Raw genomic sequence first — 23449 nt, 5'->3', positions numbered from 1 at the left:
GGGTTTAGTTCAAGCTATACTTTTTTTCTCAGTGTCTCTCATGGCCCTTAACTGTTTTGTTTTGCTTCTTCCAAGACTGTGGTTGGTGCAAGTTGAAGAAACAAGGCAGAGAGTCTAGCATTCTCATTAACAATAATACAACAAAATAATAAGATTATGACAAAATTTTGATAGGTAAATAACAAATTATTTCTCCTATCGTTCAGACAATTCTTTAGTGGCCTGGAGTGGAAAAGAAGGGGTTTGGTTTTTAACTTTCTTCTAAAGTTGGTGGTTAATGGTGAGAAAAAGAATTCATTTTTATGCAGGCATCTTCAGTCTGAGTGGTTTGAAAACTTCTGCAAGAACAGCCTCTTTCTTGGATATTGTAGCTAACTTATTTAAAAATTGTCCACTGTTCTCTGGAGTTTTTTCAGTTGATAAAGGAGAATTAGCTTAGAAGAACTGCTATAATATTGAATATTGTCACTGTTATGATGAAGGCCAGATAATGTATTTAGCGCCTGTATGTTCCACGCACCTCACAAATGTGAGAAACTGCACAAAAATGTATTAACTAAAATAGACATAAAGGGCAGCAAAGTCTGCAGATTGTAAGAACGTAATGCTTAAAATGATAATTGATACTTAAGCTTCAAGATTTTTGCTGAAATGAAATGGATTGTATTAATTGGACTTTTCTAATGGCTTTCTTCTTCCATAGGCACGAGCTTTAACACCTCAGACAGCAGAAACAGATGCAATAAGATTTTTGGTTGGAACACAGTCTCTTAGATATGACAATCAGGTAATTTTTCTGTCAAATATCCGTTGTAATTTTTTCCTCTTTTTTTTTTTTTTTAACTTTGTTCCAATATCATTCCGCCTCCTCCCCCTTGTTGAATTTGAACGTTAAGTGATAGTCAAGTTGAAGACTTCTGTGAGTAGAATGTAAAGATATTGGTAAGAAATGTAGGTGAAAGAGAGCTGTATGTATTTTCTGAATATTAAATTACTCTTCTAAATAGTGTGACTAAATCAGATTGGTTTAGTAAAGGAACTGCCATATGTTTGTTAATTTAAATCTATATATTCTCTGGAGCTATCTTTAAACCGCAGAAGAGATGCAAAGTAAAACAAAAGTCTTTAAGCTTTGATTGGCTCTAATGGTACTCCTGGTACATGCACAATTCTGTGTGTGTGAAGCTTCATAAAATGGATTTTTCATTATTAATTATTGGCAATCAGCTATGTCCTTTCTGATCATAAGTTTAACAACAATTTAAACTAAAATTTGAGTGACTTTCGTGGCTCAATTTCTATTGAGCTGTTTCTTCTGTGGTTAAGAGTACAATACTTCTAATTGTACAGCAATTTTAATTTTCGTGACTAAATTTCAGTAAATGCCTTCATATGGAAAGAAGATCTTGAGGCCAGAAGAATTAGAAGGCTGTACTGAGTGCAGGTGGCAAGGCTTTGGTAGCAGGGGGGCTGTTGTGGTGGCCTCTGTGAGAAAAGGCCAGGGGTTGCCCATGCCAGACATGGCTGGTTCCAGTGAACTCGCTACAGGACACAGCTGAAACAGTCAGCCTGGTGGCACCTCTGTGAAGACATTTAAGAAAGGGGAGAAAATGCTGGATGGAAAGAGGAGGAGGGAACAAAGACTGAGAAACAGCGGAGGAAACAACAGAGATAAGACCAAGGTCAAGAGGAACAGAAGGTGCTCCATGGTGGAGCAGGTTATCCACTGCAGCCTGTGGAGCACCTGTGCCAGAGCAGGTGGATGTTCCTGAAGGAACCGTGGCCCGTGAAGACCCCACGCTGGAGCAGAGGAAAAGAGTGAGATGGAGAGAGCGTCAGAGAGAAAATGCTATGTACTGACCATACATACCATACCACTGCCCTACACCCCCCTGCACCACTTGGAGGGGGTTAGAGGAGTCTGGAGTGAAGTTAAGCCTGGGAAAGGGGGGAGAAAAGTTGCTGGTTTAAGGTTTGTCTTTTTCTTTCCCACTACCCAAATTAGTAATTACATTTTTATTTTAATTGGCAATATATTAATTAATTTACCCAAGTCAAGTCTGTTTTGCCCGCAACAGTAATTGGTAAGCGATCTCCCTGTCTTTAGCTTGGCCCATGAGCTTTCTCATTCCTATTCTTCCTATTTTCTCCACCTGTCCTGCTTGGGGGGAGCAAGTGTCTGGGTGGGAGTCTGGCTGTTAGCTAAGGCTAACAACCACCACAGAAGGCCCTAGAATGGATGCAGTCACCAACTCTTCTGAAACTGGTCTGTAATGGACTGCACAAAATGAACTCGGAACCATAGCTCTGGGAGATGTGAGCTGTAAATTCCCAGTGAGATTTTGAGTTTGTTACTCAATGATAATACTGAATGAGGCTCGAGGGGGAAAAAAAAAATATTCAAAGGCATAAGGGGGTTGGAGTATTCAGTTTCTTTACATTTCAGGTAATACTTGTGAGACCAGTAACAAAAGAAGTGGCAGACAAACTTAGTTAAAAATAAATACACACAATTATATTTTTGATTGTGCTGTCTCAGATGTTCTTCAGACATTTAGTTATAATGTGGTTTTCTACTATGATTTCTATGTGGTTTTTTACTTCTTGCTTCAACTAATTAAATCCTGATACAAAATTGTAGTTGGAGAACCATTCTCACTTATCAGTTGATATCCAGCAGATGTTAAATAATTTAAATATTCTGATTTAGGTAAGTTGATTGGGCATATACTACATATTTGAGAAATATTTACACATATTTCAACTTTATTGAGTATACTTTTCTTTTTCCAATGAATAACATTAATAATAGAAATGCAGGACACTTCCTAGGGTATTAACAAATGTTTGGGGGTTATTGGCCTTTAGCTGTGCCTCAGGCCATCGGCTCCTCTCAGCTAGTTGCTAATCCCCAAGAAGTGCCCTAGGCCTCAAGTCATTATTGCTTAATTCAGCACTAGGTTCTCTAGATTTGCTTAAAAACTTTTTTTAGTTACCTAACCTAACTCAGGAGCTGGCTTGCAGCCTCTAGTGCTTCACCAAGTACTGCACAGTGAGAGGTTTCTTATGCAGTGCCATCACGTGTAGAATATTTCTTCCGTTCTGGTCATGGACAGGTGTAGTGCAAATGAAAGAGCGGTAGTTGTACAGCTGGCATGGTAACTTGTGCCTCATTGAGGTTTACTGCTGTATGAAGCCATTTAGGCATTCATAGGAGATCTGGTGAAAATATTTTCCTATTAACACTGGTATTTCAAAACAAAGGAAAATGTTTGTAAGATTTTATATTCTGTCAATATTTGAGATATTAACAGTGTGTAGTACTTGGCATTTGGTCCTCATAACTTGCTGGAAATTAAGTAGTTTCTCTTTGATGCATTGTGTTCTACACAGTGTAGTTTTGGAGCTTTTATCCTCAATACTTTCATTGTTGCTAAACTGTGGCTTTTTATACTGTTCTTAGTTTGATGCATTTACTGTATGCTTTGGAAACATGTGAAGGAAGTATACGTTACTTATTTTTTTCTCATCTCTCTCATTCTTGGAACTCTCCAAGTTATTTTCAGTCTTGTGTTTTAGAACCCAAAATGCTTATTTTCGTGGTTTACCTTAGTGCATAACATTATATAGGCACAAAGCAGGGCATTGGCCGAACTAAAACAATTCTCCAGTCTCTGCTGCCCATGAGTGCCTGATGAAAGAAAATCAATGATGGAGACTGCATAACTGAAGAAAAAGAGATACTTTGTGTTGAAATTGGTTAGTTTTAGTTTCCTTTCCTTAGTAATTTCCTTAGCAATCAGTAATTCCTCCAGACTTTGAGGAGGACTAAATAGTTATTTGTTCTCATTCAAATCTCACTACTTTTTCCTCAATACTTAGACTTGTGTTCAGTGGGAATTTTTCCCAGTGTAGTTAGAGCATATTAGTATCTCATTGGTTTAGTTATTGGTAATAAAACTAGTCACTTCTAAGAGGTGTTTTCCACAAGGATTGTGTTCCACTAGAGTTATGATTACACGTATCATTAACCATTACACTACAGTCACGTTGAGAAAGTTCTCTGTGTGGACTTAGAAAACAGTAAGCCTAAGTAAGCTATATCCTCATCTGTAGTGTCCGTATGCTGCACTGACTAATCCATGGTAAAGCTCATTTCTACACTCCATCAGGAAAAGTTAGAAAGATCATGATTCAAGAACTGACAGATAACACCCTGCAGAACTGAAGTTTGTCCAGTTCTGTCAGACAGTTATTACAGGTGAATATTTCTTTCTGCAAATATTTGTCTTCATGGCATCACACTGGTACGGTATTTGGTACTAGTATATTTTCTATGAAAATTCTTTTGTCCTTAGTATCTAGTGAAGTCACTATTCCATATGGTAAATACAATTTATCCTGTATTCAAATCAACGTGATTAAGAAGATTGTTAGCAGAAAAACATTGGGGGAACTTTTGCAGTTCTTTCTGTTAAGCTGATCAACTTTTTCTGGTAGACTGTGTTGTTTGGCATAGCTGTGAAAGATGTCATTTTTCAACTTAAAAGGGTATGAACAATACCCTTGCATAAGAATTAAACTTCATATTTCCTAAAAGTCTCAGTCTGGACCTTTAATTGGTTAACTGTGTGTTCCAGCAGTTTCCAGCTATCCATGATCTCAGCTGAAGCAGAAACATAACAGCAGAGGAGAAATAGGTTATCTGTGCCTTCAAAGGGCTTCAGGTGGGGTAGAGAGCGCTCCCTTAGCTTATGTGCTGAGTGACCCTCTTAACCTGGTTAGAGTGGGTAGAGGATGTGTGTGACTGTAGTAAATGGGATTTAGATTTGTGGTTCACCTTCAGGGACTTGAGTTAAGCTGCCAAAGGAGACTCCAGTGACTCCAATGGAAGGTTGCCTTCCCCCACTTTTCCTTTTTTTGAGATAGCTGAGAACAAACACATTTAGCAGACCTGATTGTGCCTTACATGGGAAACTAAAAAAACTTTTAATTTTTTTAAACTATGACAGACCTTCACATATTTCACACTGTTTCTCTGTTAAATACCCGACTCAGCAAATTGAGAGATCCCCTTCTCTCTGTTATGCTAAAGCCAATTATCAATATTTTGCTGTGTGAAAATAACAACAGGAGTTACTCTTCTTGCCATGAGTCTGTTGAAAATGTTTTACCTTAGAGTTATGAATATGTTGCTATTCTGTACCTTCCAGTTCTGTGCTTGTAAAGTAGCTGTCTGACTTGTCAACAGTTTGAGTTGTAAGTTTAGTCAGAACATCAAAATGTATCTGATAAGAGCAGCATAGAAGGCTGAATAGATGATGTCTTTCAATTTTTATTTAAGAAAAACCCCCAGAAAACAAGGGATGAGGTTAAACTGATCTTTAATGATGAAATGAACAAGAGCTTTCTGTATAGACAGAAGCTCTTGAATTGGTATCCAGGGAATAGAACAGAGAGGGGATGTACAGAAAGCCAAAATAAAGTGAAATGATAGATAAGTCTAAGCGATGTTACTCTGGAGAGTTTTGAAAGGCAGGAGGGTCACTCTAAGTTGGACAGGAAGATGGATATGCAGTTGTTGGGGTAGATGGATAGTGTCCTGATTCCTGGGTAGATTTCTAGGTTCAGGGCAACAAATGAAGTCTGAAAAGACAACTTTAGCTAATCAACTGCAGAGGTGCTTATATGCCTTGGATGACAGAATGGAAGAACAATACAGGTGATGAGGGTCCAGCATTATATTTGAAGGAGGAGTTGCACATGACAGTGTTTGGACAAGAAGGAAAAAAGTAACATGTAAACTCAGCCCTTTAAAAAAAAAAAATAGTGTGTAATATTACCAATTCAGACTAAGTTGAGACCCATTTAGCAGCTTCTGTGTTTTAAGAAAATTTTCTGTAATACTCTGTAGCTACGATTTTTGCGGTGATTCAGTAGTTAATTTGGTAGACTTAATTCGGTCATTATGATAGGATGTCTCTTGGGTTTTTTCTCTTCATTGTTCACCCAACTTTGCTAATGAATTTTTAATGAGGATACAGTTCTCTAAAAATTGTGAGTCTTCTAGAATTTATTTGTTCACTGTTGAGCTTAGTGGAATTAGTCCCATGAGTAAAGTTACTTGTGTATGTTGTGCCAGGCTAGAATCTTTCTCAATTTCTTCTATTTCTGAGGCAACTATAGAAAAACGGCTAACTACAAATAGGGAGGAAAAATGAGAGTAACGTAGACCTATTAAAAAAAAAAAAAAAAAAAACAAAACACCACAAACAAAAAACCCACAATAAACAAAATCACAAAAAGCAAACCTAGCTTGTATGCCTTTTAAAAATCTTATCTATATATTTAAACATTATTGTTTTTCTTCATCTTTCAGCTCAAAGTTTTATTTTTCCATATAGTATAGAAAGTATTACAGGTTTATATATTGGTACAGATATGTGACTGCTGAAGTGAACTCTCAAAAAGTTTCTTAGTGAGTTTACAGTATTTGTTTCAAATGAGAGTCCTTTCCTTCTCTCCCCTTCTTTCTTCGCAGGATGTTTAAATTCAATGATTTGGATACAGAATTGGTGCAGACATTTAGACTAAGGATTGTAATGTTGTTATATCTATTTATTGCTGTAAGAAGTGTTGAATTGCAATACGAGTGGCTTATTTACTATTAGCCATAAAATGAAAAATCACCTTCAAGCTTTAAGTTGCAAAATTGAGAAGAACAAACATGGTATTTCCTCAAAACAGGGAAATTGCTTGTGTTTTTCTAGAAAAGTATATCCTGCATGAAATCAATGATATACTAAATTGTTAGTATAACAATTAATTAAAGTAGATATCTGTTGTAAAATTCTCATTAAATTGTTCTGTGCAGTCATCGTGTATAATTAAGACCCACAGGAAAACATTTGAAACACTAATGTTCTCTTTTATTGTATTTGCAGATTCACATCATAGATTTTGATGATGAAAATAATATTATAAACAAAAACGTTCTCCTTCATCAAGTGGGTGAAATTTGGCACATTAGTACCAGTCCTGCAGATAAAGGTGTACTAGCCACCTGCTACAATAAAAGTAAGTCCTTTCTGACCATGTTAAACTTGTTTAAGTGTTTTGATATTTTTGAATGTGCAAAGATTTAATATCTAGCTATGTGTAAACACTTTAAATTGGAATTATCAACACAGGCATTTTTTCAAAAAATCTGCTGTACCTTTACCTATACCTCATTTGTCTCATATCCTTAGGTCATCTTGGTTAGAAGTCTACTTTTGCATTCATGTCAAGGAAAGCAGCAAAATAAGTGTTACTTGCCTGATTAATGCAAAGCATGGCAAACAAAATATATTCCTGTTATTTTAGGTGTCATTCTTTTTATATGTTTGCTTTCAAAAGTGGAAGTAAATGTCTTTCAAAACAGCATCATGCCAGCATCAAGCTCTATTTAAAATTGCAGTTGAAGTTTGTATCTAATGTTATTTATCATGTTAAATGCAGATATGCCCATAGAGAACTATAAATTCTTATCTAAATATCTCATCAGAAACAGTAGGAATGCTCCTTGTGTAACCTAACACTAAGTGCACAGCTGTTGAGTTTAAGGATCTCTGTGCGTTTCCTAGGTGAGGCAGGTGTGAAGATTTTCTGTCATGAGGCTTGAAAAATCCGCTTGCATCTCTTGGGGAAGGGAGTACTTTTTCTCTCTGACAAGCAAGAAATCTGTGCTGTCAATTGAAATAAATATTATTTCTTCTAGTAAATATTAGTCCATTCTTTCATGGAAATACAGTCCAACAATATAAGAACAAGGTAGTGAGTTTCAGGCTTCCTGCATCTGTGGACAGCTGTAGATGTGAATTCCTGCTGCTCAACCTTGTGGCTATGTTAGAGAGAAGGTTCCAGGATTGCTTGGTTCTCCTAGTTCTTTTGGATTGAAACAAAAGTGCTAAAATTTGAATTTCTTTCACAAATCCTATGTGAATCTTTTAAAGACAATTATAGAAGATAAGTAGAGTAGTAGAGAGCTTTTTCTGTTTTCTAAACTGAAAATTATTATGGGCATTTTGACTAAGAGAGCGCACTGAAATGGTATTGGCCTGTGTTTTGTTTACCTTTTACTCTCTGGTTGACTTACTGGACATAACTTTCTCACCTTGCCAGTGATCCATGGAGAAAATGAGAAAGCAGTAATCGGGCCTGAAATTCTGAAGTTGTCATAGTAATTTTCTGGCTAGTTTCAGAGGCGAATCTGAGAAAGTTGTCTGAAGTCTCCTTTAAAGAAAACCAAAACAAGTTTCCAAGTTTTTCTCAAGCCTTTCAGAGTTGATTGCATTTTTTTTTTTTCTTGAAGAATATTGTGCTGCATGGAATAGTGTGAAACATTTTAAAGAATTTATGTACTTCTTTTTCCCTACATAACTGAACAGCAATATGATACAAGATAGCTTATCAAGTCCAGTATTTCATGTATGCCATGTACCATTTAATGTTAACCAGTCTTAATTTATTCAATTTGTATCTATTTTTGAGCTCAAGTATTGTTCTAGAAAGTATGGTGAAAACAAAACTTAAATATAGGCCTTCTTGAGAAAAGAGTATAAAATTATTTATGTTCTTTATAGCATGTTATAGTAATTCCTTATAGTAATATGCATATTAATTGAAAATCCTCTTTGGGAAAGAGCTTACTGAGATTGCTAGAATTGAGCTTCTATCCAAACACTCTAAATTTCTGTTAAATTTCTGATTTCCATTATTGGACCTATTAATTAATATGTGTGTTTTCTAGTCTAGCTTCTTTGTGTTCTAGGTATAGTTTACCTAGTTTCTGAACATTAAGCTTTTTTGTTTATACTTCATGCATCTTCATTTAGAATGATCAGCCATAAACTTTCTGCAGAAAACAAGATCTGATTCTTAAATGATTATTGATGACTCTAAATAGCAACATATAGAACAGAAAGCACACAGCTTGGGGTTCTCATAATAAGGAATACTGAGTTTAGCAGACAACTTATTTCAAGTAGTAATGTGACCAAATTAAGCAATCGAAACCTTTAAAACGCTCTTATATATTGCATTTGTTTTGTTATTTTAAAAAGACTCTTAACTATTTTCCTTATTGAAGTACCAGTCAAATGAGATGATGCTGTCAGGAACAGTCATAGGTAGTGTGACCATCTCTTGTGTCTGAGCCCAGTACTTCTGGCAAATCTTGACTGTTGTTGAAACTGGGAGATTGAAGAAATGTGATGTGTGTCCATTATTAATAGCTATTATTTGAAGTTGCTTAAATAAGTGGTGAAATGTGGCATTGAAGAAAAGTGGAATCATGTATATTTTGCATTTCATAGCTCATTGAAGTAAGCTAATGGAATAGGGTGAAGCACTCATGAAAAAACTTTGAAATTTCCTCTTTTATATTGGGAGAGATATTGAGTTTTCTTTTACTTTCTCACACTTACAGATACTTAGCATAACCAAGGTATGAATAAGATCTTGTGTTACTTCATGAAAAAAAATGTAGTAGGTGCAAACAGAAGAGCACTTTTTTCACAGCTCTCCTACTCTTTGTTTTTTGTCTAAAAGGAGAAGTATGCCTTTTGTATAGGAAGTTTGGGGAATATAATAATGGTTGAACTGAAAGAGTAATACTGTGTATCTACTTTTGAGGAGAGATTTTGAGTCTTGATTAATTTTTAAAAAGCATTTTGCAGCTAGTGATACAGAAAAATACTGATTCCTGAATAATTTGTTTGTTTTAGTGTTCAGTCATCTGGACTTGCTATTCTTTAGGCTGCAGATTAATTCTTTTTCTAGAGCTGACTTATGCAAGATAAAAGATTTAATTTTAAACATACTTTCCTCAGATTTTAGCTACTCTTCCTTTTTTTAATCATACCATATTTTTAAAATGCAGTGAAAAATCTTTCCACAGTATCCAGTTGTTATCATCGCCTGTAATGTTATTGAGACATTCAAACTTTTTTTACTTAATTAACTACTTGACAGTTAATACTACTGCCTCAAAGTCAAAGATGACACTAGCAGTCTTGCTGTATGTTTTGAAATACAAGGGATCTGATGTTATTTGCTTCTCTTCTCTCTTGTAGGCATAAAACTTAACAAAAAGCTTTGCGTATTACATTATTTTGCTAAGTTCTGCTGAGTGCTAATGCATGAGGGAAACCAATACTTGTATTCAGCTGGTAACGGAAGGTTATTTGTGGAGTCAGGAATCAAATGGAAAGTTGTAAGCCCTCTGCATGTGTTTGAGAAGGATGCTGATGATATAATGTTCAGAAGTTTTTTACTGTTCTGGTTGAGAGAGGCCTTGAATTGATGTAACAGGGCTCTTAAAAGTTGAAATATCCTCTTGGATGGGGAAGTTCCTATGTTTGTTTTTTGGGTTTTTTTGTTTGTTTGTTTGTTTTTTTCTTCAAAGAAGGCATTTTAGCTACTTCTAAGCATGATGGTGTGGGATTTTACCTATCTAAAACGGGTTTTTTTTGTGTGTGTGTATATGTATATATGTATGGGTTTTTTCCCCCGATGTATATACAGCATCTGCTTCCAAAGTCATAGTTATGAGGCTTTTTTTTCTCCTGAATCATACAGGTAGGAAACCTCCTTCAAAAGGAGTGATGCTAGTGTAGAAACAATCTGCCACTGTCACTCTCTGCGGGATTTACAATTCCCTCCCTCCCCCCCCCACTTCATGGATAAGTAAAATCTTGTTACTTGTCCTTGACACATATAAGTAAAAGAGGCATAAGGAGGTAGAACTTCAAATGTAGATTATTGTTATTATTATTGGTACACCTGCTGAAGAGCAAAGTCATGTGCTCATGAGTCGTAATAGCTAGCCTTCCATGTCAGTGAAAATTGATTTCCTTGTTGTCCACTAGATTTTTTTTAAGTGCTGACTTCTGATAAATTCAGGGGTTTTTTTCCCATAAATGGCTAAACTTGCAAGTGACCACAATTCAGTCATCATTTTGAGATGAGCTTTTATTTTTGAGAAAGTCTAGGCAAGATCTGTCAAAAGTCAAATACAGCATATTTCAACAATTGGAGGCAGATTCTCCGCTCTTATTTTTGGCAGACAGGTCAAATAAGAGTTACTGCCCTTTTATGTAAAGTCTGTTGGAATATTTACTATTTACTGGAAAACTCCTTTTCCTTGTTAGCATCAGTATTTCCTACTTTGATTTCTAATTTTGACATTATAGCAAATGTCAATGTTGTTCCAAATAGCATTGGAACAAGTACATCTTTGGATATTAACCAGAAATACCATTTTCTAGGCCATTTTGTCTTAATATAAAGACAAAATTGTGCAACTATCTCTCCACCCCTCCCCATGCGCACACATTAAAAATACCAATTTAGAAAAATCGTATATATATGAAGGGAAAACTTATTCTACTCAGTTCCTGTCTCAATTATAGTGGTCCCCCCTCCTACCAATGATGGATATATCACTTAGGGAATTTTATACTATTACTGATGTTATAGGAAGATGATTTTATTATCAAGTGATAGACTTTACTAGTTATGTGTAATCTTGCCTAACTTTCAGCAAAGATCAGAAATTTGCTCTGCTGGAGGCATATTACTTGCCTATACTACACATTTCTAACGTACTCAGCAATATTGTATGCTAGAAATGTATTAAGACCATTCCTGTGTAACTTGTGTTGCTAATAGACAAGATGTGTAGTTGGTAGATCTAGGAATTGATCAGGGGTGATGTTGTTTTTCTGCTTTTTGTCATTTGCCCCCTTTGCCATTAAAAATAGCTTGTCTCATATTCAAATGGTAGTCCAGATGTAGCCAAAGCATGATAAAACATAATAAGTTTTTTGATAAAACATTAAAACCAATTTAGTAACAGGTAAAGTTTTGTAAGATTAATTTTGCGTCTCTATTTTAATAAATAAATATGATTTCCTAGGGTTTTTAAACAAACTTTGTGGTGGTGGAGGGGGACATACCAGCATAGCAAGCTGTGAACGTAGTGGCTTTCCTATGTTTTAGAAACATAATTGGATCCTTCAGATCCACGGTTTAAAATAAATAAAAATCCCTGACACATGAGCTACCTATTTCAGCCAGTCATTACACTAAGAAGTAATTTTTTTTTTTTTTGCAAATGTGTTTGGCAGCTGTTTGGTATTGTGAGCATTGCAAGAATTAGGAATGCTGTATTTTGTCCCAGATTCCCTAACTGAAGGGAGAAAAGTGCATAAATATGTGAAAGAAGAGAGAAAATAAGGATTAAAATCTGAATATCTTGGAGACGGGGGAAGAAGACTTTGTTAAATTAATGCTTGAGATACCTAGATGAACTTATGCACTGTTAGTCAGTTTTGTGACATATTGATGCATCATTTTTCCCCTCTACTGTGGCAAGTCAACTGAATTAAAATAGAGGGTGGGTTTTTTTTTCTTGAACAGGATAAGATTGCTACTGACAGCTTTAAAGTAGGTAAAAATTAAGGGGGGAAAAAAGTTTGATAGTCTTCCAGCTTTAGAAGTTAAATTAGATTGTTAAAGTTCAGTATGATACAGATTAGGTTTAAAAAAAAAAGCTAAAAGGATGGATTGTTGAGAGAAGGATACAATATACAGAGGGGGGTGATGATAAAAGTGGCAATAAGCTGGAGTGCTGCAGTTGCATTTTAATTGGTTAATGCTTAATCTCTTATTTGCCTCTGCTTTATTAATATCTTAAAGTTATGTTCAACAAAGCAGAAATCAAATCATTTGCTTCACAGTGGCCCAGAATTAAAATGGAGGATGCTGTGTTTAGTGGAAAATCCCTGTCAGAACAATTCTAGGAACTTTACACCTTCCTTCTTTTTTGCTATTCTGACTGGCTGAAGTGAGTTGACTATTCTTTTTTTTTTACTTTCTTTAAATTAAAATGTGACAGGAGTGACACTTTTAAAAAAGTGAGTAAGAAAGGTGACAAAGTAATTAAGGAGATTATAGCATCTTAGTAGAAATGCACTTTTAAATATCAGAAAAGAATAATGATGAGGTGGGATGAGGGTCAAGAATGTAACCTCCAAATAATGATATAAACCAATGAGAATAATGGTAGACTAAATATAATAGTAAGTTTAAAAATGAAGATAAATTAGTCTTCAAATGTGCAAGAAGTTGGTAGCCATCCAAGGGCTCTATTCACCCGTTAAGGGGAAAATCATTTCACACGTGTATTACTACTTAAAGTTCGACAGAAGCCTTGCTTCACTATTCAAAAGAGCATCCTAGCCTACGCTAGGATAAATTTTTCTTTGTGATGAGGTGAAATGCCACAACCCTGTAGATCACGCTAGAGCGGAGTCACTTGGCAACTAGAACAATGAAAACCTGACAAAGCCCTAGACCTCCTTGGCATACGATCCATATACGGTCTCGGTATTGCTGAAGTTTCAGGCTACAGGAGGGGAAATAGGAAAGCAATTTGAATGGACTTTTAATAGAGTTCTGAGGCAGGGAGAAATACCAGCAGACAACAGACTAGAGTGTGTCTAATATCATTTTTATATGTAAAGTAGGTGATGGAAGCCTCAGCTCTAGGGTTGGCTGAAAAAAGTGGGATCCCTGGGTTAAGATGAAGTTGGGGAATACTTGGAAATACGTCGATCTCTGAATGATGCCTTCTTTGTCAGTCCAGTTTATAGTACACTGTAAATGTGTGTTTGAAAAATTTGCCAGTTAGGTGGATGCGCAGTGGTAGGTACAGGTTGTACGTGGTTTTTGTGAGTGTGTTTTGCATATGCTTTGTTTCATATAGAACTTCATTTTAATCTGCTCTCCTGTTTATACATCCCTCCCCTTCTCTCACCTGCCATTTTAGGATACTGTTGAAATGGAGGTGGACTATTTCCTAAGGACTTAGTAAATTTCAGCTGCATCATTAAAGGAATAGGGAATGCAGAGGGATTTTTCTGTAGGCCATTTGAAGAGTTTTTGCAGCCATGCCAGTTTGCCAGCAATGGATGGCTTCTTCCTGAATGACTTGGGTCTGGTCTCTGCATAGCAGAATATTCGGGAAAGAGGGTGAATGCTCATGATGATGTGTTTGGGGAAAACTATCATTCTAAAATATTTTTTTAAAAATATAAAGGGAACTCTTAATCCAGTAGTTTCTACTTTATTCTTTGCACAACCTGAATATAGCTTTCATTATATCCTATATGCTAGAATAAAAACTCAGATTTATGCATTGCTCTGAGATACTGATGAATCTATTTAGAATGTCAGCGAGAAACTAGTGGTTTGTTTAAATTTCGATACTATGTAATGGCTAGCTACTTGGGTAGTTACTGCATTCTGGTAGATGTTCTACGGACGCTTAGAAGAGATGGTAAAATTGTTTGAGAAGTCAAGGGGTAAGGCAAACTGGTGGGTTTACATGAAGTGATGGGAAGATACAGGGAAGGAAATAGAGAAATGATCCAGACTAAAAGTTCTGCATTGGTGGAAAATACAGTTTGCCTGCTGAACCTCTAATTCGATCTAGGTAGCTATCTCCATTACTGTAAAGGTGAGTTTTCAGGAAACGATTGTACGCAGCTACTTCAGCGTATCTCTTGTGTGCAGGTGAAGGGCATGCTTGGGGGGGCAAAAGTAAATCATAGAATCATAGAATGGTTTGGGTTGGAAGGGACCTTAAAGATCATCTAGTTCCAACCCCCCTGCTATGAGCAGGGACACCTTCCACTAGAGCAGGTCGCTCAAAGCCCCATCCAACCTGGCCTTGAACACTGCCAGGGATGGGGCATCCACAACCTCCCTGGGCAACCTGTTCCAGTGCGTGAGCACCCCCACAGTGAAGAAGTTGTTCCTTACATCTAATCTGAATCTACCCTCTTTCAGTTCAAAGCCATTACCCCTTGTCCTGTCACTACATGCCCTTGTAAAAAGTCCCTCTCCAGCTTTCTTGTAGGCCCCCTTTAGGTACTGGAAGGCTGCTATAAGGATGGCTGCTAAAATGACCGTATTTCTAGAGTATAATCGTAGGCAATGCCAATGTACTGTTGACTCTCACAGATCTGAAAGACAAAGTGAAGAAATGAAGGAAATAGTATAATTGGAGAAATAAGGAGATCCTGAAGGAAGGAGATCTCAAAAACAAATAAGGGATATGTCGGTTAAAGGACAAGCATATGGCTGCAACCACTTGTGAGAAAGCAAGAAGGTACGAGGTGGTATGTAGCCTTTGGGCAATCAGTTCTGTGGAAGACTGTAGAAATGTTAAAGTGGTAAGGTATGGCCCTTAGCTGTTAGCATTTTGTAGGTGTTTTCTGTACCATTTAGTGTCTGTCAGTAGGAAAATCTATTATTGTGACTAAATGTCTGCCTGTTCTGTTTTTTGATTAGTGGTTTCTCTTTTGCATTTTGTTTCTTCTTTATCTGTGGCAACTCCCCCTACTTTCCTGGGACCTTATGTTCTTCCTTTCCGTGCCATTTACTGAAATGATCAGTGAAATAATTTGTTGATGCTTAAACTGTTAAGTCTAACTTTTAGTTTTGATGCTGCTGTAAGATGAACAGTGGTCTGGAGACTTCAACTTCTCTTTTTACTGTTTCAAACTGTGCTGGCAAACTAAACAAAATGTTTATGCTGATTGTTTATGCAATTGTGAACTGGGTTGCAAGGGTATTTTCACAGCCACAAGAGTACCTTTATGTAATTGAAAACTTGAAAATTAGAATGTGACATATTGGGCCAGAAAAAATAACAGCATTGAAGTCTGATGTTTGGAATGATTTACTTTAATGATGTCAAGGAGGGTGGGAGCAGGTGTGGAAAGTGTGTGTGTGGGGGGGCGGAGCTATATCAACACTGAAAATGATTTAAGAAGAAAACAACCCTTATCTGATAGCTTGTGAGGGATAAAACCTGCTGACTGTAAAAATCTTAACATTGAATAATCAGGTTTTGGTATCAGACAGCTGGCTGCTCTTGGTTTTTTTTAGTATTGCTATAATGATAATTTTTCTGGAAACTGTAACCCATAGAGTAAAATAAATAGTCTCATTATATTAGACTAATATTTTAAGGTTATATATGTATTCCAGTAACCTGAACAGGGCCAGGGCATTGACCTAGGGACTGACTTGCGGTAGTGCCTACTGTTAAACTGTTAGGATGCTCCCTGAGCAGTTTTGGTGTGGGCCGTCTAGCACTTTCAGGCAATGATACCCAGAGGTAGTCCAAGAACATCATAAGTAGTTGAAGTGTAGCCTCTTTCTTTCAGCTTACCCTGTAAAAAATTTGAGCTTAAATGTGCTAGCTTGGCCTCAGGGCTGGAGAACTGTATCTGACTTTATTTTAAGCTAATTGCCAACAAATAAAATACCTGTCATGATTCTCCATTGCAGATTGTTATAAAATACACAGATTGTTTGTTTTGGAGAATGTATTGCAGGGAAACATGCAAGTACTTCAGAAATTAGACAAAAGACATGATAAAGATATATATGAAATAAATTAAGGTATGAAGATGTGGTCAAGAATTTCTGTTCTGCTGATCTCAATGGTCCGATGGTTCTGTTGTGCAGCTTATTCCACAAAATTGAGAGAAATAATTTTAGAGATAATTTGGTCCTTCTAGAGAAGGGGATATTTTGGAACAGTTATCCTTTTTGTATAGCATTTATACAGTGTCTAGTGCTATGGGGTTGTGATTAGGATTGCTAGGTATTGTGCAGGTATGTCTTAATGCTGATGAATTAAAGAGAAAGCTTCACACTTCTCAATTTGAAGTGAATGTTTAATTACTGGATATTAGGTGCACACATTCATTGAGGCAAAATATGTGTCTAACAATGATAATTGTCTAATCCTAGCTCTTGCTTCTGAAGAGGGTACTTTTTTTTTCTAGCTAAATTCTGAATTAGATCGTGGACCAGAGCTCTTTGCCAGCATGGTAATTTCTGCGTTTATAGAAAGGTTCCGAGTAATCTGAGGTTTAACAAATGTTCATGCCTTGACTAATTAAAAGGGAATAATTCAAACTCTTAAATAATGTCAATAAATTATATAGAATACACTGAAGAATTGTTTTAGGAGTTGCTTGTGATTCTTTCACCTGTACTTTTCATCACTGAAAGACCTTCAGCAGAACTTCAAGAGAAATTGGGTTGGTTTTTTTTTTGTTTTTGTGTTTGTTTTTTTTGAAACAGCTGACATCTCCTCTTGTTCTTGATAACATTGAGACCATAGGCAGTCCTGAGCAAAGATGCTGGTGTCACATGCTGTCTGGTACTTCTGTCATCCTTGAAATGTGTGAATTCAGTCTCATCAAGTACAATTAAAAAATGACAGCTATTTTGAAGGAAGGCAGTTTTTCACAGAATGCTTTATCCTGTGCTGCTTGGAGAAGAATGCTCATCGGTTATTTCTCTTAGGGTTTTCTTCTTAAAAATTCCTGTGGGAACAGGGGATGAAAGACGTTATGTACAACTACACATGGAAATGCAAGGCCGAAAGGGAAGATGTGAATGTGTGTTCTCGATAGATTTATTTTTCTATTTTATTTAAGCTGACAGTCACAGATCTTAAAAACATTGTCACCTTGTTCTTTGGGTGTGTTGTGTAGTAGTTCATGAAGGAAATACTTAAACAATGTATAAAGAAAAGTATTAGCAGGAAAATCAGCCCTAAGATGTTTAAATGCCCATTGATATCTAATTACTCTTAACTGCTGCCGGAAATGCACCATCAGGTGAAGGCAAAATGAACGTTTAAATAGTTGTACGCTTGTATGCTTTACCTGAAACTACACTTATTGCTGTACTAACATAACCGTCTGGTGGCAGTGTACAGACATATCTCACCAAGCATTTGACTCAGGACTTTTATTCCTAGCTTTCCCCACCTTGCATTTGTAATATGTGTTCTAGCTGTATTTGTTACAATTTACTGATAAAATGTAATACCTTTGAAACATTTTTATTTCTGGATTTGCATAAGTTTATTCCTGTGGAGCTCTAGAAATGTATTAAAAATTGTATTTGTTAAACTTTTACTACCAATTTTAGCAGTTTAAACAAGCAGAAAGCATTAGTGATTTTAAATTCCATTTTCTGACTTGTGAAATAAAATTGCTTACAACTAAGAAAATGTCTCTCCAAGAAGGCATAAGCTCTGATGCTCTAAGGCCTGGGGTTTTGATAAATTCAACACTGTGAAGAAGAGTTCCTTCAGACTTGGTGGATCTTTGTTATATCCCAGTTTCACAGATATGAAACAAATCACTTTAGCTATTTTGAAGTTTTTAAAAAATAGTAAGTAGGCAAGCCATATGATAATTTTTAATTCATTTGTACTTTGAGCAGTATACTTGCATGCTTATGGAAATGAAATTAAATTTATTACATACCATTGCAGATTCTTAGGCAGACTTGTTACGTTAATTAAGCATCTATTGTGCTGATGGCATCAGTATATGCCATTGTATCTGTTCTGATTTGTATTTGTTGCTAATGAAACTAGAGATTTCTTTCAAAGGAGGGAAATGTGATTGCAGTCTATCAATTGCAGAGCTGTTTAAAATCTAAAACAGCTATCAGTGAAGGTCTCGTATATTTATAAATGCAAAAAAATTTTAAAATCAGTTGTGAAAGGAAAAACAGGGTGGTCATTTTTTTTCTTCCATTCCCTTCATAAAAGCAAGCAAACCAAATCCTATTTTTTGCTCATCTCCTTTCAACATTTTTCCCCTTCAAATCAGATCTTCATGTCCTGATAACCAGTGAAACTGGCATCCCAGGATGTGTGTGCCGATGAAGGAAGGGCTATTGATCAGTCTGTTTTCAGACTTTCATTTTATTGAGCAGCTACTTAGCTTCAATGGCTAAGAAAAACTTGGAGGAATTTTAAATACAGTACCCTTTTCCATAAAAATTTGCAGTTTACAGTCCCCAGTCTATATTCTCCATCTCAAGGTCCTCCATAAGAACAGGATTATTTGCAGTTCACCTGAATGTACTAATAAGATTACTTGAACTGTTGGGAAAAGTAAGAATGTCTTCAGTGCTGCAAAGTAATCCATGTGTGTTTCATTCCCTGTCTGTGCCTTCCATTTGTTTTGACATATGGCTTGTTTAAGAATTGGTTATCACAAAGCCTAGTACAACTTCCTGTCCATTTCTGCTTTGGGGGTTGAGAGGAACAGAGCAAGAGCTGCTGAGAGATCATTCCTCTTTATCTCCAAAACAGATCAGGAGGAAAGGGAACCTAGTTATCCTGATCGATTATCAGGGTAACCTTTGCTTGTATAGAATTAAAAATTTTCTTGGACATAACTATCAGCTCTAGTGGAAAACCTACAGCGGTGGGGGGAAAAAAAGGAATGACACAACGATCTCGTTTGTTAGCGTGAACTATTTTTGATATGGGGTGGATGGGTGAGATATGCAGCAAGGCATTTTACCTTCACGCTGCTGCTTCTGTGAGAGTTAACCTTAAGTATGTAAGAACTACCTTTACCTTTCTCTTCCAAATGGAGTAGTGCCAACCTGTTGATCAGACCAATGATTGGTTCATCTGTACCAGTATCATGACTCCTACAGCAGCAACAGGAGATGCTATGTAGAACAGCGTAGCCAGGTTTATAGACAGGTCTCTAATCCCTTTTTGAACGGGTTGAGACTGCTTTCTGCCACAAACTTTTGTAACATCAATTTTCAGTCTGCTACTCACTGGCCAAACTCCCCACCCTTTCTTTTTAAACTTACCTTGTACTACTTCAGTGAGTGCCACTTAGTTCTAAGATTGCAAGATTTGACCTGTAATAGCAATTCTTTCACCTTGCCACTGCTTTTCTGTTTCTGTAAACTTAGGTCATGTTCTTCCCAAGGTGTTTTCCTTCCAAATGAAATAGCCTAACCTGTTGAACATCTAATAAGACAGTTGTTCTATCATCTTCATTTATGTTGCCCTTCTCTAACTCTGTTATGCCTTTCTTTAGATGCAAACACTAGAATTGCACTCCCCATTTGAGATACGGGCATATCAAGTTTTTATGGGGCTGTGAAACAATCCTTTCTGTTATATTCTCAGTGCCCTTTGTAAGGATGCCCAGTGTTTTGCTGGCTTCCATAGCTACTGCTGAACATTAGGTTCAGAGAACTGTCAGTCTTGACACGAAGAGCTTTTTTCTGAGTTGTAAATACTAGTTCTGAGTGCAGCATCATGTTGGGATGGCTTAAATTATTTTTCTCTACATGCATTAACTAACTTTTGTATACAGAGAAGCTCATCTGTTGCTTTTTTGACCACTAAGTTTTCTGGAGTCCTTCAGTTGTTCTCACCCATGGCCTGAAAGTGTCAACTCCTGTAAGACTAGGAATTGACACTGTGACACTAATAACGCTATTTGGGGAGCTCACAGTGGAATGCTTCTTCTGTTTTTAACTTTAGCCTTTCAGATAAATCCTTGTTTTAAATCCATGGGATAAAGCTAGATGAATTCCTCTCACTAGGAAGAGGAAAAATGAAATTTAAAAGCAAAATCTCTATCAGGCCTAACAATATTGAAATTTTTGAAGTCAGGTTGTTACCACTGCAACAAAACCAGATTCTGTCTGTAAAGTGAGTGACTAATGAAAGCAGCACTCTTAAAGTTTGTTAAAAACCTTTTCCAGACCATTTTGAAATTTAATACTTGAAAAATAATTTTCTGTGTTGCTGTTGTCTTCTGTGTTTGTGCTTGCCCCTCTTAAGAATTCAATTTCTTATTCAAATCCATTGAAATACATGTGGAAACCAATTTATTTTCCCAGTGCAAATGTGTTTTTCAACTCGTACAAAAATAGGTTCTGCCCTTCCGTTACATGTAGGGACATACAGAGCCACCAGAGGGCAAAAGAAAGTGCGAATGGAGAAGGCTGTTATCTGCAGCTTTATACATGCAAGCAGGCACGTGTGCAGACACGTCTTGTTTTTCTGTTTTCTTTTTCCAAACAAGATAGGTGCCACTGTGCGGCGATTATGAAGACTTAATATAAATAGCTTGAGTTTGTAGATCCAGGACATAGAGACATACAAACACAAAACTGCTGTTTAATTTTGATGAAAAGGAAAATAAAATTTGCATTTAAAATCCATTAATTTAAAACATTAAATCTGCTATGAGTTGTGGCTGGCTGGTGCGTTGCACTTACCACACAGTAAACTTGTGTATTAAAAAAACTTCCTGCAGAGAAAATTCATTGGTAAGGGTATTGGAAATAATGCTGCTGGTGATGCTTTCAACCGCATAGTATTGAAGACAGCAGGTGACACTGACTTCACTGGTTTCACTTTCCTTTGCTGTAGTGAAAACACTCCATGTATGGAAGTCATTGGTACAGCCATGTGATATGCCACAGTCATTAAAATGGGGAGGGAAGTGGAATGCATCTCTCTAAATATTCCCCAGTGCTCTTCTCAACAGTGGTGGCAGGATATACAGAAAAAAGTTTATTCGCGTAGTTTGAGGGAAGAAATAAATGTGCTTGGTGTTCTCCTAATGTTCTTTGTAGCTTGTACCTGTTGTTTTTCTAGGAATACTAGCTGTTATATGTAATTTGTAGTGTTCCTTTACAAGTACTCTTGAATAAGTCAATCATTTCACTTAAAACCTACCTGATCCATATGATTGAAAACCACTACAGAAGTGGTGAATGGCTTGAGAAATATTTCCATGTTAATTGCTCTTCAAGTTTGAAGGCCTCTGTGCATAGATGTATATTGAGTTCAGCTTTGTTACCTGTCATTTGGACTGTATTATCTTAGTTTGTGCTATAATCTTACTCATATGTAAGACTGCTGTAGGAGTCAAGCTCAGTAGTGTCTCAGCCAGTGTGTAAGAGCAGATACATAGGGAAAAGTGTAAGAACTGGGGGAGCGTATATAATATAATTAACTTGAAGCACAGATGCTTGTTATCCCTTGATTTAGGATTTAATCTTTATCTTTATCTGACAACCATTATCAGGATAATTGTAATGTTTGTGCTATGAAGCAAAATAGAACTAATGTCAGAAAGAAGAGGGAGGAGAGAAAATGACTGAAATTGAAGTATTACAGGATGGTCATGATATTGGAAGGAGTGCTTCTAAAATACAGAAAGTGGATAAAATGCTTCTGAATTAGAACTGTCACTGGGAGAGAATCTGTTGAATTATCAGGCTGCTCTATCCTTCAGCATTAGAAGGTTTCATTCTCCTCCCCCCTTTTTTTTTGAGCTTAGAACCAGAAAAATGGTTTTCCTTCTCCAATTTCAAATAGCTTTTTTAACTCAAAATTTTCAAATGTTGAACTGAACTAGTATAATAAACTGCAAGAAAATGTATTCTTTCTCCATCTCCAGTCAATGCTATTGTTGCAGTAAATAACATTTCGCAGATACACATATGGTCTTATAGTATGTGTTTAGGCATTCTTGTCCAACTAGCTTGTTAAATAAGTGAAACTTAGAAGCTTACTTTTCTCTGGTTTATGTTAGACTTCAGAGTTATTCCCGAATCATGCAAGTGAAACCAAGTATACTGTGCAAGTTCCTTCCAGTAAACGTTAAGACATTTTGCAATTTCACCTTTTTTGCATTCCATTTTCTGTGGCCTTCTTTCTACCATGGAAAGATAGCCTGCTGTAGCTTCCCCATATCCCGTCTTTCTTGGAAAGCTGGAGAGGCTGAAGGAGAGTCAGTTGCTTGATAGGCTCTTAAAAGAACGCCAAAGATTTTTTTCTTTTTTTTTTCTTTTTTCTTCTCCTGCTGACTTATATCAACACCACAATTCAAGTCCTAGCCATATCTTAAATATTTAGCTAACTGATAATTTTTTGATAAAGTAGCAAATCTAGAGTTCGATCTAGTCATCTGATAGCACTAAATCTGTAGTGTATTCTATTCTCTACAGTGCTTATGTGAAAATGTGTTAAAATGTTTTGAAGACTATTATAATTCAAGGGGTTTTTCCTAGTTTTTAGGTGACAGTTTGCAAACTTAATTCTCTTAACTTATGTGGGTGTTTTTTTAAAAGGAAACTGTGATGATACTGAATTCATGTGTCATCAAACAAGCATCAACATTTTTGACCATTAGACATAAAACTTAAGAACATTGCAGACGTTTCTGCTACTGTAGCTACTGGAGTGACAGATAGCTACAGGCAGTATGAGAATTTGAGGTTAATGTTTATGTGCCTTTTCTGGCATTGTGAAGACTATTTTGCAGCTCAGCATAGCTTTATGATGTCCATTGTGGGTACATGTGCCATCTAGTAGACTAACAGCACTTCTCTACTGTTTAAGAATCATGGGATATAATTCAGGTTGTAAGGAATGTCAGAGGGTTTTAAGGGATGTTGAACTAGAGTTCAACCTCCTACCTGAAGCAGAATAAGCAATGATATCAGACCAGGTTTTTCAGGGCCT

At 36.4% G+C, this 23449-nt stretch overlaps 1 protein-coding gene across 4 annotated transcripts in view; it reads left to right on the top strand.

Annotated features, from left to right (window-relative positions):
* EIPR1 (EARP complex and GARP complex interacting protein 1) overlaps positions 1 to 23449 on the top strand; it is a 96462-nt gene that overhangs the window by 13138 nt on the left and 59875 nt on the right. For all 4 annotated transcript variants that reach the window (XM_050894477.1, XM_050894476.1, XM_050894479.1 and 1 more), the window contains exons 2-3: positions 704 to 787; positions 6945 to 7077. In XM_050894477.1, the coding sequence (XP_050750434.1) occupies positions 704 to 787; positions 6945 to 7077 (217 nt within the window). The remainder of the gene's footprint in view (positions 1 to 703; positions 788 to 6944; positions 7078 to 23449) is intronic.

Source organism: Gymnogyps californianus, chromosome 3 (genome assembly GCF_018139145.2).
Source record: "Gymnogyps californianus isolate 813 chromosome 3, ASM1813914v2, whole genome shotgun sequence".
Classification (NCBI taxonomy): Eukaryota; Metazoa; Chordata; class Aves; order Accipitriformes; family Cathartidae; genus Gymnogyps; species Gymnogyps californianus.
Note: the sequence above shows the minus strand (reverse complement) of the source record. Positions and strands in the feature narration are given on the sequence as shown.